The sequence below is a fragment of the Physeter macrocephalus genome, unplaced genomic scaffold (assembly GCF_002837175.3).
Source record: "Physeter macrocephalus isolate SW-GA unplaced genomic scaffold, ASM283717v5 random_635, whole genome shotgun sequence".
Taxonomy (NCBI): domain Eukaryota; kingdom Metazoa; phylum Chordata; class Mammalia; order Artiodactyla; family Physeteridae; genus Physeter; species Physeter macrocephalus.
This window is the reverse complement of record NW_021145924.1, coordinates 2,071-17,744: the sequence shown is the minus strand read 5'-3', so window position 1 is coordinate 17,744 and position 15,674 is coordinate 2,071. Positions and strand designations below refer to the sequence as shown.

The following is a 15,674-nucleotide window of genomic DNA, read 5'->3' as shown; positions in this document are numbered from 1 at the left end:
GTTTCGGCTATCAAAGTTTATGGTTTCTCCCTCACTGTGGCTCTGTGCGACCCTGCACAAATGCCTTAACTCCAGGCCTCCCGTCTGCCACTGGGCGCGTTCCAGAAGGACACGCAATCTCCCAGATTTGAGATTTTCAGCCCGGGAGCCTGGATCTACGTCCGAACCCCTGGGGGCGGGACGTGGGCTGTCGCCTTTCTGCGATTGGTGGAGCTTCCAGAGGCCCCGCCTCCCAGGGCCTCGCCCTGGCCGTCACAGGCCAGCCTCAGGGATTATGCAAAATATCGCCGCCCCGCCCCGCACCCGGATTGGAGGCCTTTGTTTGCCGCTCAACTCCGGGAAACCATCCGCGCGCCGTGGCGGCCAGCAGGTGAGACGCGGGGAGGGGTTCGCGGTGGGTCTGGGGCGGGTCCTGGCCGCTCGCAGGGTCTCAGTTTCTCCGTCGGCGGAATGGGGAGGGAGAGTGGACAGCGTGGGTGGGCTCCGATCCACAGGGACTGCGGAGCTTTCGGCCTCTCCCACGTGGAAACCCCTGAGCACGGGAAGGAGACGGATCGCCGCCGCGGGAATAGGAGGGAGCCCTGGACGGGCTATCAGGGTCCGAGTCCAAACGCCGCCGGCCTACATGTTGCGCAGTCTCTACCCTCTGGCGTCAGTTTCCACCTCCGCGCAATGGGGGAGTTGTGTCTCTCTCTCTCTCTCTCTCTCTCTCTCGTTGGTCACCGGGAGGGGAGGGGTCCTTGGCTGGGCCTCGGGCTGTGTTTGGGTTGGAGGTGTGGCCCGGGTGGGGAGGGGTCCTTGGCTGGGCCTCGGGCTGTGTTTGGGTTGGAGGTGTGGCCCGGGTAGCTGTAGTTACCGGGGAGGTGGGACTGGGACTTCTCTGTCGTGGGATTTGTGTGATATTCGCTCACCCGGCAACAACCTGCGCAGCCTGAAAACTCGGAGCCGCGCGCCCTCCCCGGACGCCTAACGCAAGTTTCTTTTCCTCTTTTTGGCAGGGGTATGGAGGTAGAGCAAGGGCCAGCATGAGGGTGGGCAGCTCCGACAGTGGTAGGAACCGGAACGAACTGCAGGAATAAGGCCAGCCTCTCTTGGTACGAAGATGGGGAGACTAAGGCCCAAAGAGGGTCTGAGACTTGCCCAGGGGCGCGCAGCGGGGCGGCCGCCGAGCTGGCCTCTCCCCTGTGTGATGGGTCTGGCAGAGGCAGAGCCAGAGCCTTCTTGCTGCGCGACTTTGGACAAGACTCTTCCCTGTTCCTTTCCCTGGCTTTTGTTGAAAGAAGTGACAGGTTGGAGCGTTTGGAAAGGTTACCTACGTTTGGAAAGCTTCTGCTTCTCAGTAAGAAAGTTGGAAAGGAAATTTCCAAGTTGCTGATAACAAACTTAGGCTGTTTTGGAGCTGAGAAGAGAAGCTGAGATTGGCTGCAGTGAAAAGAGACATTGTTTCTGCCCTCTAGAACAGAAGGAAATGAAATGACTGAAACTGAAACATGAAGGACTGAGGTTAGATACATATAGGGACTTCCAAAGAGAAATTTCGAAGCACCTCCTTTGGAGTTGGTGGGTTTTATTTTTTGGCTGTTGGTTTTGTTTTGTCAAGAAACGGAATTTCTACCTATCCATTTGATGGGGCCTAAGTCGGTCTCAGTTCTTCAGAAAGAGCGAGAAGGTGCCCATGTGAGGACTTTAGGCAAAGACCCAAAGTCCAGTGGTTTGCATTTGAAACATGTGATTTGGGTTGTTTCTTGCAAGGGGGTTTCATCAGCTCTCATCAGCCTGCAGAGTTTGCCAGAAGTGCCAGGGTTTCCACAGAGACTGTGAATGGTCCCGGCACTGTGGCTGTCATGCTGAGAGGGTGTTTTGGAAACTGGTACACACGAAGGACTTTTCAATTTACCCCCATAAAGTGGAGAAGAAAGACTGTTTTTTAAGCATCCAGCTGAGTCACCAGCTGAATTTCAGGTCCTTTTTATGTTTCCTCAGTCCAGGAGGTGGGACAGATCTGGAGACTGAGAGTTAGAAGAACTTGGATTGAATCCTCAGCCTGGCTTCAGTTCTGAGTGCCTCAGTTTTCCCCTCTGTAAAATGGGAATGGTAATGCCACTTTAAGGCTCAAGTGAGGTGGCATCATAGAACGTTTTTAGGCTACATTTTAAATTTGGAGATGAGGAAACTGAGGCCTACAGAAAGGAAGGCATAACAACGATAATACTGTTGATAATAATAGCTAATGGTTATGGAATGCTATATTCCAGCCACTATGCCAGGGGTTTTACTGCATCGAGTGAAGTCTGGGAGGGCAGGAGCTCTTGTCCATCTTGTCCCCAGTCACCCTCCCCATGCCTAGTACAGAGCCCTTACACATAGTAGGTACTCAGTACATTGTTGTTGATCACCTAGTGTTCACATCATTGCCATAAGAGGGGTGCTATTGTTGTTTTCATTTTACAAATGAGAAGCTTGAGATTCAGAGAGGTTAAGTCACTCATCTGAGGTCACACAGCTCTTCACTGGGATTAGTCGGTTATTACTTCGGGATTTGCAGGAGTGTGTCATCTGGTGAGAGCTGATTGTGTGCATCTCTTCCCGGGGCTGTGTTCAGTGGTATTGTGTTGGTAGCTTGAAACTGACCATAATAAGGGTATTTACATTATAGAAATTAGTAAATGCCACATTCAGAGCTTTTGCTTTTTCTTCCTTTCTCCCTTCCTACCTTCCTTCCTTCCTTCCTTCCTTTCTTCCTTTCTTTCTCTCCCTCTCTCTTTCTTTCTTTCCTTCTCTCTCTCTTTCTTTTTTCTAATAAGAGAGCTGCATGTGAAGGGTGTTGGGTGATGGAAGACGAGCCTTGCTCTGCATGGCAGCCAGAAGTTGGAGGATTCCTGGTGGTACAGGAAGACCAAGGGGAGCCAGGCCAAAAGGCCTGCACCCCACTACAGCTCCCCTGAAGTGTGGGATTTTGGAAGGAAACTTTTATGAGATGAGGCTCCTAGTCTGTCGTATGAGTTGTGTAATGCAGCAGCCCTCTGACTTGGGAACAGGTTGTTGAATTCCAGGCCAAAATGTCTAGCCTTTAACCTGAAAGTGACAACAGCCCAATTTGATGGTCTTTAAGCAGGGAAAGACTTGGTCAGAATGATGCTCTAAGATTTATCCAGCAGCTTGTCCTGAAGGGATTGGAGGATGAGTTGGGGGCATGGTGGCCAGGAAGAGGCCCCGGTTGATCAGGGGAGCCAGGAGGAGACTAACAGCACCCCTGGTTTTCTGAGCACCTCCTGTGTGCTAAGACTGGCAAACACTATCCCATTACTTTACAAACATGTCCCTGAGGAAAGTGTTACCCTCAGGCTGTAGATGAGGATATAGAACATATGTTAGGAAACATATCTAAGGTCAGAACCACCAGATTTGGGCCCAGGCCTCTCTGCCCCCAAACGCTCACATTTTTGCTTTCTCAGTCCCTCCTCCATTCCAGCCTACAGTCCCATATTGGCTCTGATCTTCCTTGCCAAGTGTCAGCCAAACTCCAGCTCGGCTGCAGAGAGAGACCCCCTGCTCTCAGCGGTGGTCTTGTACCAGCCCTCTGGATCCTTGCCAGCATTCCTCCCACCCCCCACTCCAAGCTGAGCCTATTGTGGGGGAGGGGCCAGTGAGCAAAGCCAGAGTTGGATGCCCAGCTGTGAGACTTCTCAGTCTTGGGACCACAGCCAAGGACCAAGGACCGGGAGGGACCTCAGGGTTCAGGAGGCTGCACTCAGCCCCCCACCCCCCAATCAGGGATTCATTCGGAGGGTAATGCTTTACCTTTGGGTGCAGATCCAACTCTGCCCCTAATGTGCTGTGTGACTTTGGGCAAGTTGTGTAACCTCTCTGAGCCTTTTCTCATCTGTTAAATGCCCGATTATGAGGCTCCAATCAGATAACACATGCCATGTCCCAAGATGTTAAGAGTGGCTAAGGCAGGGATTGCTTCCTTTCCTTTTTTGTGATCTTCACATAATCCTACATGTTGTATAATGGCGATATGTGCCATGTGAAAACTCACATGGTGTCAGAGTCTAAAAAGAGGAAGAGAGAAGTTGTGGGATGAGGATACAGAATGTCACAGAATGTCAGAGCTGCCAAGGCCCTCAAAGAGCCCAGCCACTCTTCCCAACTTTCACAGGCGGGAAACCGAGGAGGGCCAGGCCCAAGATCTCATCAGAATGAAGCCCTGCACAGACATGCAGCAGTGGCTTTTGTTTGTTTTGCTTTGTTCTTTTAAGAATAGTAAATGTTCATTTTACTCTTATTTTTAAAACAACTGTTATTTTTAGAAAACACACATAAGGAAAAAGAGTAAACTTGCCTTAGTTTTCTGCCTAATAATAATTATTGTAAACATTTTGGAGGAACTCTCTTTTTCCCTTCCTCTTTCCCTTCTCTTCCTCCACATTTTACAGTGTTTTCCTTTAACGGACTCACACTAGATACACATTATTTTATAACTGGCTTGTTCACTTAACATATCACAGTTTTTTACATCACTTTATTGTCTTCTACAGTATGGCTGTTAATCACTGCATAATATTCCTTTGAGTGGAAATATTTATTTTAATGATCCTCTGTTATTGGACATTGAGGTTGTTTCCAACTTTTCCACCTACTGTAAGACTCAGTCGCAAAGTGATTAAGATTGTAGTGTCTGGTTTCAGACAGCCTGATTCAAACCCAGCTTACTCTCCTGTGAAATGGGCATAATAATTCCTACCTCCTTGGATTGGTATGAGGGTTAAATAATGAGCTTCTAATCCATGGAAGGGCCTTTACATAATAGGCGCGCAATAAAGTTTTGCTGTTAGCAATGCGTTCCCATCACGTGCACTTTATTTTGTTTGATTCTTTCCATGGAACATAAATTTGAGAGTGTGGGTGTGTATGTGTGCGAGTGTGTGAGCATGAGTGTGTTTTCCTCAATATGACCACACCCTCCTCATAACCCATGTTTCAGTTGGCTGAGGAAGGCCTGTTTCCTCCCCTCCTTAACGATTCAAGGTGGAGACACAGTTTCTAGCTGGGTCAGTGACCCCCCCCAGACCTGGTTTGGGGGCCACAGGGAGAAGAATCACTGGGATATGGCAGCATTTCTCTCCACTTGGTTGGGAGGGCTGGCCGTCCCCTTTTGTGTAAAGGACTCAAAGCTTGAGCTGTGGTTGATATTAGGAGAGCCAGGAAAATTCAACTCAGTCCTGCAGGGAGCAGGCCATATGGGCATTTCATGAATATGGCCAAAGTCATTTATTCATGAGTTCTGTGCCAATTGGGCACTGGCCAGGGCTTTAGGTACATAGCCTCATCGACCAAGGATCCTGTAAAGCCCCATTTTACAGATGAGGAATCGAGTTCAGAGAGGTTAAGTGACTTGCCTAAGGCCACACAGCTTTCAAGAGAGAACCTGGAGGCCTCTGATTATTCACAAAGCCCATGTGCCCTGAACACCTGCTCCCTGCAGCCTCCCATCAGCACAGTGTTTCTGCCTGTGTGGGCAAGTGGAATCAAGAACCCAGGAGATTTTATGCTAGAAGGTCACTTCTGATAACCTCAGAGAGAATCTCATGAAGCCTCAAGGCTCCAAAGCTACGAGAGGGAAAAGCTTTTGTCCAGCATCACTCAGGCTGGAACTTGGGTCTCCACTTCCCAAGCCAGGCTTCCGTAGGTTCTTCTGGGTTCGCTCCTGAAATCCTCCCCTGCTTCCTCATCCCCACATCCCTGTGGATTTTAACTATGGGGGTAAATTCAGCAACCTGGGCAGGAAGGAGTGGGTGACCTTGGGATGGGTTTTCATGTCTTCCCCAGGGAAGGGAGATATCAGGAGCTCAAGGAGGGGCAGAGGGTGAAATAACAGCCTTCAGCCCCCATGAATCCTGAAGTCACCAGCCCCTGGTTTCCCCCAGGATGGCTGAGAAGCTTGGTGGCTCCACTGTACCCCCTGGACCTCAGGACATCATGTGAAGGAGTGACTGTCCAGGGCTCATCACATCAGCAAGCAATGCCCATCCCAGTCCTGGATGTGTCCTGGGAGGCACGGGAAGGGGAAGACTTTAAGAAAGAGATTCACCTTCCCCGCTTAGGTGGGGCTTAAGAATGACGGTGGAGGGAGGGAGCAGGGAGGGTCGGCAGTGGGAAAGTGAGTGAGAAACGGCCACCACCGTCTTAGAGCATCATGACCCAGGGGCTGGGGGAACAAATGGCCAAGGGCTTACTGGGCTCCTGTGGTGAGGACTGGCGGGCTTGTGCAGCCATAGCGCTCCAGGCATGCTTCTGATGGAAGTACTCAAGACCTGGCAGTAGGGGCCAAGGTGTTTTGTTTGCTCTTTTGTTTCTCCTGGGTGACCAGGAACTAATCTCTTTCTTCCCCATCTCTGGGCCTCAGTTTGCTGGCCCATACAATGGAATCATACCCCTGTCCTGCCTACTTCCCAAAGTGATTCTCAAGCATCTAGTGCTATGAAGGATGAGAAAGCACTTTAGAAAACTGAAAGGCTCTGTGAGGAACCAGAGCCTCCTTATAAAGATAGAACATTGGCTTAGTGAATTGCAATTTGTTGGTAATAAACTCCACTCCTGATTTTCTGGTGCCCAGTTTATGAATAGTCTCCACAGGCTACACGGTGTGAGCACCAAGCATGGTCGTTAAAGACTCGGGTCTTTTTGTGTCTGAATCTACAGCAGCACTCACCAGCTTTGTGACTATGGGCAAGTTGCTGCAGCTCTCGGGGCCTCTGTTTACCTACCTGTGAAATGGGGATGTCACATCACCCTCACTGGATTGATGTGAGGGCCGCAAGCCAGGCTGGGGTGACTGGCTAGATTCAGTAGATCATCCAGCATGTGTTCACTGTGCTTCTCCTGTGTGTTAGGGCCTGTGCCGGGCACAGGGATGTAATGGTACACTTCACAGAGCTCCCAGTGGTCAGGCAGACAGACCTAACATCTAATTCCAAATGGCAAGTCCCTGAGGAGGGCACATGGAGCTGGGATCTGCAAGCTGCCTGCACATTACCAGGGAGAAAAATTGGGGTTGGGTGATGAGGGCGAGCACCGGGTATTTGTCCCAGGGACACCAAGGAGCCCCGTATTGCCCGAGTACGCTGAGGGCAAAGAGACTAGAGCGGCGGCCAGGGTGTGGAGTTTCATCTTCTTTCCCAGAGCAGTGGGCAGCTAGCAGCGTGTTTTAAACACAGAAGGGCTGTGTTTGGACACTTCCATTTTGGAAAGAACCCTTGGTGCAGTGTGAGGAATGGATTGGAGGGACCTAAGAGCTTTCCAGGAGAGGCTGTTGCAGAAGGCCACGTGGGGATGCAGAGATGGGATGGATTCTGGTGAGATTTAGGAAATAAAATCAATAGGAGTTGATGATGGATTGGTTTGGGGATGTAAGGGAGAGGGGAGTATCCAGGATGACGGTCGGTTCTGGTTTGTGCACTTGAGTGAAAGAGGGGCCAAGCTTCGTGGGGAAGGGTGGGTTTGAGGGTAGCAATATAATGGATGAGCTCAGTTTGGTTAAGTATCGATAGAATTTGGCCATGGGTAGAGAGAGTGTGCCGTCAGGGAGCACCACACAAGCCAAGGCAGGGAGGAGGGTTGGTAAGAAGTGGGTGTCAAGGGGATAGAACAGAGTGCACAGGAGGCTGTTTCCCTTGGGGTTTGGCGGCTGCCCCTAAGTTGGGTTCGGGGTTATCCAGGGGCCATGGGGCGTGGCTGGCATCAGCAGCCACCTGGCGTTGATGGCAGTGCTGCCTGGGTTAATGGCCAGGGAGGGAGGGTGAGTGAGTGACGGGGTGTCAGGGGAGCCCGCCCCTCGCACAATGGCCCACATGGTCACCAGAGCTGGCAGGGAGGGGCCTCATCAGGGTCTGGCTCTGTTGCACGCTTGCCTGGGCTGCGGGTAGAGTCCCACCACCCAGATGAGGGTAAAAGGCAGGGAAGGGGATGGGGTGATATAACTGGGATGAGGGCCGCCAGTCCTAGCTTTGCCAGATACTCACAAACTGACCTTGGGAGTATTCATTCCTTCATTAGCTCGTGTTCCAGACCCCCGGCTCTGCACTTTGTAAGTGTTACCTCATTGGATCTCGGCAGCAGTGCTGTGGGGCGGCTACTCTTCTTATCCCTGTTATAGAAATGAAGAAACTGAGGCTTGGAGAGGTGAAGCCTCAAACGTCGCAGAGTTAGCAAGAGGTGGGGCTGGGATTTGAACCCAGGTCTGCATTGACTGTAAAATGCATTTTTTTTCTCCTACACGGGTGGTTCCCAAACCTGGCTGCTCACCAGAATTACCTGGAGGGCTTTTTGGACAATACAGAGGCCAAATTTTCTCCTTTTTCTTTTTGTTTCCTGAATCAGAACCCCTGGAGCCTGGGCGGGGCCGGAGTTGGGAGCCACAACGTGCAGGGACGGGACACTGAGGCCACCCCTCTGCCCTGCTCCTGCCTCTCCGTCTTGGCTCTCTCTGCCCGGGGCACACACACTCGCTGTTCTCAGGCAAAGCCCCGCTGGTTCCCACCTTGCCCTTTGCACTTGCCCTTCCAGAATACTCTGCCTTCAGCCCTTCTTGTGGCTTGTTCCTGCCCATCTCTTCCTTCTGGTCCCTTGTTTGAATGCCACCTTCTCACAGAGATCTTCCTGGCCATCCCCAAACTCTTTGCCCCAACCCATGACTCTCTGACCCACAGATTGTCTACCAGGGCCACACATCCCAGTCACCTGGGACACTTTAAAATCGCTGATGGGGACTTCCCTTGTGGTCCAGTGGTTAAGACTCCGTGCTCCCAATGCAGGGGGCACGGGTTCGATCCCTGGTCAGGGAACTAAGATCCCTCATGCCGTATGGCGGGGCCGAAAGGAAAAAAAAAAATCGCTGATGCCCAAAGACTGAGTCTATGAGTCTGGGTGAACCTAGGCATCAGTATTACCGAAAGCAGCCCATCTCACCCACTCTGTTTCTCTCCATGTTTGTTTATTGTCTGTGTCTCCACTAGAGTGGAGCCAGGGCTTGGCCTGTCTTGTGCCCTGCCATTGAAATTCAGTTCAGTCAGTCAATTCCCCACCTCCATGCTGCCTGGAAAATCCCACTCTAATTACAGGCCCAGTTTGGGGCAAGGACAGTGGGTGGGATGGCAGGAATCATTGCAGCCTTCCTGAGGTGTTTAGTCGCATATTGGCAGACAGGACAGAGAGTCAGAACTGGAAGGGTGCCAAGCAAGCATCCAGTCTGGGCTCCCATTGTACAGATGGGCACTGCCCTAGTGAGAGAGGGAGCCTCGATCAACTTCATGCCCTGGATGGTAGGGGCTACGGAGAAGACCCTCAAAGGGTTGAGGCTGCTGGAGACCTCCTTCCAGGCTCAGCATGCTGTGTGACCTTGGCCAAGCCTCTGACCTTCTCTGGGCTTTATTGTCCCCGGTCTGTACTTTGGCTGAGATGGTCCCAGGTTCTGACACTGGAAGTTTCTATGAGTCCTCTCCTGAGCGGTGCCGACCTGCAGAGGGCCTGCAAGGGGTTAAGCTCCTCCTGCCCCCCCTCACTCTGCACGCAGACAAACCCCCTCCTTCTGACAAACACTTGTAGGAAATCAGGCTGCGCGCTTCCTGCCGAGGCGAGGCGGCCTCAGCCGCAGCAGGGGCGGGGAGAGGTGGGGAGCGATGCTAGTCTGTGAGCAGCGACTGGGGCTGGCAGAGCGGCCTGGAGGCGGGCCAGGGCGCCATGGAGGCAGGGGGCTCCCCAGGTTTGGAACAAAGACTCCACATGCAGGTCCCCTGAGCCTGGGCCAGCAGGATGGTGGTGGAGCCCAAGAGAGGTGAGGGAGCCGAGGAGGGCGGGGGTTGGGGGAGCCGCCTTCCCCCTGGACAGGCCAGTCACAGGCTCTCTGGGACAGTCCGGGCGGCTGGACCAGCCCAGCCAGGAAGTTGCAGCTGTGGCAGCTGTATTACTTCTCTCTGGCTTAGGGGAGCCTGGCCCCCAGGGCAAGGGTGGATTTTGGGGGGATTTCCTCAAGCCTCAGGATGCTGGATCCCAGCCAAAGCTCTGATTCTGATCTCTGTGAACTTGGGCAAGTTCTGGTCCCTCTCTGTGCCCGGGGTGTCCTCATCTGCACGTGGCGAGTTAGCCCCAGGGACTGCTAAGGGGCTTCAGACATCATGCACGGGCGAGGAGCAGCCAGGAGGCAGCAGGGGGTCCCCACTAAAGAGTGGCCCCTTCTGCCGAGTAAGGACAAGGAGAGGAGCCAGGGATGGGCCGGCAGACCCAGCCCAGCCCTTCAGGCTGGCGGGACAAGAGTCCGCAGCAGCAAGGAGCACCTTTCCTCTTTCTCCTCGGCCTCTGCCGCCGCGGAGAGAGCTGGGGGCGGGGTACGTCCAGAGGGGGAAGTGGCTGTGCTACACGGCTGGCTGGCAGGAGCTGGTTTCTACACGGCTGGCGGGAACCCCTTGAGAACAGTAGGTCTGTGCCCTGCCAGCTGCTCAGGGAGGGCTGCCGAGTATGGGGCTCTGAGCTCAAAAGCCCAGCCTTTCTGGAGGGGCCCAGCCACTTGGTAAGGGGGTCTTCCTTCCCCTTCCTCTCGCCGCCCCACCAAGTCTGGTGGACTTGGTTTCGGAGTCACAAGCCCTGGATTTCAATCCCTGGCCACACTTCCGGACTACGAGGTCTTGTGAAAGGCGGGCGCCTCTCTGCGGCTCAGTTTCCACATCTGGGAGATGTCACGGACTGGGTGGGAGCAAGTGGGGTGGTGCCTCGGAGAGCTCTGCTGGATAGTAAGGGGCTTGGGAGGGCATGAGGGGGCAGAAGTGGGCTGCGTGGCTGAAGTTGGCAGAGGAGAACCTGGGGATTGAGCCATAAAGGGAAGGGTCTCCACTTTTGGACCTGGGGGCAGCGAAGACCCCTGGGGGTGGCTGAGCCACTCGGGAAGGGGACAAAGGGACCACAAGGGTCTCTCAGACCCTCGAGAGAGCCAGCGGCAGAGGTGGTGTGGATGGAGGGAGGAGACGTACAGAAGGACGGAGAATGGGTGGTGCCTCCTGTGGGGCTAGTTTCTCCAGGGCTGGCAGGGCCCCTGAGCCCTGGAGAAAGCAGTCCCACAAGGACAGCCCAGCCCTTGAAGGGACTTAGTGCTCACGGGGCTCTCCTGGGCTCCCAACCCCACTGCCCCTCGGGAGTGGCCCTGTGCCCTCGAGAAGGCTGTGTAGAACCACCCTGTCTTTGGCCGCCATTCAGGGACCCCTGCCATAGCTCTCTGTCTAGTTCTGTTCGTACTTTCAGACCTCTGTGCCTTTGCCTGTGCTGTTCCCTCTGCCTGGAATGCCCTTCCTCGTGCTTCTCCCCCAAATCCTTTTTGTCTCTCAGGCCCAGCTTAATGCTTCCTTCGACAGTAATCCTTCTGTACCCCACCCCATCTGAAATTTTGGAACGCTTTTACTCAGGTCTGTATTCCTCATGTCTTGTGTGGTGCTTGGCACACAGTAGGAGATCATAGGTTTTCTTAATTTGCACCCACTGGGTGCTCAATATATATCTTTGTTACTCTGAAGTGGAACCTCAGGGAGGAGGAGGGGGTTAACTGTTTGGGGTCTGTGGTCCTCAGAAGCCAACAGGTCAACCAGGAACCTCAAAGTTCACTTAGCCCCGTCCCCTACCTCCCAGCCCACCCTAACAGGGCGCCACTCCCCATGGTTGCGAGAGCAGGTGGCATTTTCTCCATCTTACAGTGAGGAAATCCTAAGCCCAGCATTTCACGGTGGAGCGGCAGCACCAGGGCCAGAAGCTTGTCTCCAGACACCCTGCCTGCTTCTCTTCCACAGCAGCCCAGTGAGCAGGTGTCCTTGTCCCAGCGTGAGGTCAGCACGTGCTTGGCACTCGTGTGTGTTTGTTGACTGACTGGCTGACCGACCGGTCCTGGACTCCATGGCACCCAGGGCTGTGGCGTGCGCGAAATGCAGAGCTTTTGCTCATGAGAGGCTCACAGGTTTGGGGGCCTGGGGAACATGTGCAAAACTCCAGCCAGTGACCGCAGCTGCCTCCAACCAGTGGCTTTCCCTGGTCACAGTGAGATTTCTGCAATGACTGAGTCATCCCAGGAGACAGGATGTTCCTCTTTGTGCACCCGAGGCCTCTGTGATTGGACGGGCTGCTCTGTGGCACGGCTAGAAAAAAGCCCTTTAGAAGTCAAAAAAACCCCACATGCCTCCCCCAGCCACTTCCTTGGCGGAGGTTTCAGAAAGAGAAAAGCAAAGGCTTTTAACACCTTCCACACCTGCCATCGTGGCAGGGTCCAGAAGGCCTAGTCAAGGTCAAAGGGTGGGCCTTGCCCGGGGCGCTGGTTTAAAATGCGGACTCCTGGGCCCCGTCCCAGGGCCATGGAGTCCCGCTCTCTTCGGGTTGACCTTAGGGATCTGCATTCTTAGAGGATTCTTAAGAGCACTCAAGCTGGCAGGGATTTCTAAGAGGGGTACAGGCGCCCCGAGAGGGTGTGGAAAGCAAGGATTAGAACTTCCTTTTAAAATATTTATTTTCTATTGGATCTTTTTAAAAATTCAATTTTAGATATATTTTTTCTAACACGTAATATATTCGTGTGAGAATGCATGCAGATGATGTTATAAGAAATACATGTTAGGTATATGAGCAAATATATTTTTAATGATGAGTTGTGTGATTAAAAAAAAAAAAAACACTGGAGACCACTCACTGGGCCAAAATCGACAGTTCCAAATCTTGCTGTCACTAATCAGCCGGGTGATCTTGGTCAAGTAACTATTCCATGCTGAGTTCTGGTTTTCTCATTGGAAGAATAGTTTTCCTATGACCTACTTACCTGTTTGGGGTGAGGGCAGATCGAGAACAGGCAGTAAAGCTTCTAGCCTGGGTGGGCCCAGCGAGGGCCCAGCATGTGTGGCGGGGGTCATGAGGAGGCTTACAGGGTGATCTGGGGGAAATTCAGGGAGGAGGGAGGAAGATTGTGTCAGGGGAAGAGGGTGAGGCCCCTGAGACCAGGGTGGGGACAATGTTAGTCCCCGTTCCTACCCCAGCCCTTGAGAAGGCAGCAGCCAATCCCTGGGGGACTCTCTATCCAGAAATAGTTGCCTGCTGACTTTTCCCAACTGTATGAACCAAGGCTCTGACCAAGACCCAATTGCACACGAGGCTGCAGGGACAAACACAGGGCGTGTGTGTCCTGGGAGGCCTGGAGTTATTCTCATTGTCTCCATGGCACGGAGAGAAGAGCCGGGACCCGAGCTGCAAGGTAACCTCTCATGCCAGCCTTGTCCTGACCCATGTGTGGCTTCAGCCAAGGCCCCTCTGCTCTCTGGGCCTCAGTTTTCCTGCCCGTAGAGTGGGTGCTTTGCATGAGCTCCTTGGGTGGGACCATGCCTCTGCTCTGTCAGCCTTGTGTTTCCAGGGCTCAGAGGAAGCGCTTGGGGGTGTTGGCCATAGCGGGAGGGGAGAGGAGTTGGGAGGGAGAGAAGGGAGAGAGGGAAAGGAGGAGAGGATAGAAGGCAGGCAGGGAGGAGCCCTTCTGCGGCCATGCTTCCCGTGCCACAGGTCCCTGTGCAACCAGGCTCTCCCTCTGGTTCATTCTCCCCAGGCAGCCAGAGAGAAACTTCTAACTGCACCTCGACGTGCTCTCCTGTGGTCTGCATGCCCACACTCTCTGCAGAGCCCCAGCTCCTGCCCCCACTAGCACAGCCATCCGGAAACCACTTACATGTCGCCCCCTCCTGCCTCCAGGCCTTGGTACTTGATGGAACCCCTGCCTGAAAAATTTTTTTTAATTGAGGTGAAATTCACATAACATAAAATTTAACCATTTTAAAATGAACAATTCAGTGACATTCAGTATACTTATAAAGTTGTGCAAGCACCACCTCTGTCTTGTTCCAAAACATTTCCATCACCCCAAAAGGACGCCTTGTGCCCATTCAAGTAGTCAATCCCCTCTCCCCACTCCCCCGGCTAAAGCACTAGTCAGCTTTCTCTCTCTATGGATTTACCTATTGTGGATATTCTGTACAGATAGAATCATACAGTATGTGAACTTTTGTGTCTGGCTTCTTTCACTTAGCGTCACGTTTTTGAGATTCATCCTTGTAGCACGTGTCAGTGCTTCACTCCTTTTAGTGGCTGGATGATATTCCACTGTGTGGATAGACCACAACTTGTTTGTCCATCCATCCACTGATAGACATCTGGGTTGTTTCCACCTTTTGGTGATTGCAAATAGTGCTGCTAGGAAAGCGCGTGTACACGTATTCGTTTGAGTACCTGTTTTCAATATTTTGGATACTGGAATGCTCTTTTCACCGGTCCCCCACTCACGATCTGAAATCTTGCCCAAGAGCGGGTCAGGAAGGTTCCCAGAGGGTGTGGCCTCTAAATGGGACCTATCCTGACTTCCTGGGCCTGCCCTGGACCCCCAGGGCCCCTCCCCGTGCTTTCCCATCGCTCTCACTTTGATCTCTAGGTGCCAGGTTGTTTGTCTGCTTCCTTCTGGGCCCTCAGTTCTCATGTGAGCAGGGCCTGTGCCCTGGCGCCCACGTGTGGAGCCTGGCACATGGTAACAGGCACCAGCACACATGGGACACCTGCTGTGTGCCAGCCGCTGGCCTCTTTATCCCATATCTCAGGTAATTTTATAAAACTCTTGAGAGAGAGAGGAATTATTACCCGAGTTTTACTGATGAAGAAATCCAAGGTGGAGTGATTTGGCCAAGGTCATGCAGCTTCAAAGAGGTGGAGCCAGGAGCTGAACCAGGGCTTCTAACTCCAGAGTCCCTGCTAGTAATTTCTGCTTCTGAAGAAAGGAGTGGATTCAAGGATTAATGCTCTCCATTTGATTGTGTCCCCGACAGGCCACAGGCAGGATGGCTGGTGCTGAGAGGAGCCGGCGGGAACTCTGGTGCCCATAGGGGCAGCTCCATCTCCTGAAGATGAAGGGGCCCAGGTGAAACGCAGGCCAGGCCCAATGGCCAGCTCCAAGACGGAGGTCCACTGGGCTGAGTCAGGCCTGGGAAAGGGGCCCCGGCGGAGGCGCTGGGCCTGGGCTGAAAAGGGAAAGGATGCTGATGGGAGTGGCACATGCAGCTTGGTAGAAGAGGTGCCCTTTCCCAGTGCCACCAGCCCTGAGCTCCTGGAGGACTTCCGCCTGGCCCAGCAGTGCCTGCAGCCACTGGAGTGGAGGGGCCCGGACTCACAGCCTGATGGCCACCCAGATCCTGAATCAGGAGAGTCTGCAGAAGAGGGTGAGACCGGCTCCCCTGCAATCCCACAGTGGTGTGCCCCAAACATTCCCCCCTTCTGGCGGGAGGCAGGAATAGAGAGAGTTTCAAAAATTTTTTAAGTTAAAATCTACGAAGCCTATACGTGGGCCTCTCACCGTTGTGGCCTCTCCCGTTGCGGAGCACAGGCTCCGGACGCGCAGGCCCAGCGGCCGTGGCTCACGGGCCCAGCCGCTCCGCGGCATGTGGGATCCTCCCGGACCGGGGCGCGAACCCGTGTCCCCTGCATCGGCAGGCGGACTCTCAACCACTGCGTCACCGGGGAAGCCCTAAAATTTTTTTAAGATTTAAATTATATAAACAATACTGTTGGGCTTCCCCGGTGGCGCAGTGGTTGCGCGTCTGCCTGCCGATGCAGGGGACACGGGT

At 53.4% G+C, this 15,674-nt stretch overlaps 1 protein-coding gene across 2 annotated transcripts in view; it reads left to right on the top strand.

The window, feature by feature from the left end:
* Positions 1-337: 337 nt before the first annotated feature.
* Positions 338-15,674, top strand: part of LOC114485154 (microtubule organization protein AKNA-like) — a 17,388-nt gene continuing 2,051 nt past the window's right edge. The window contains exons 1-2 of one of the 2 annotated variants that reach the window (XM_028485991.1): positions 338-370; positions 14,880-15,269. In XM_028485991.1, the coding sequence (XP_028341792.1) occupies positions 14,993-15,269 (277 nt within the window). In that variant the 5' untranslated portion in view covers positions 338-370; positions 14,880-14,992. Of the gene's footprint in view, positions 371-998; positions 1,668-14,879; positions 15,270-15,674 lie in introns of those variants that run through there. The other variant, XR_003678630.1, reaches the window with a different exon arrangement.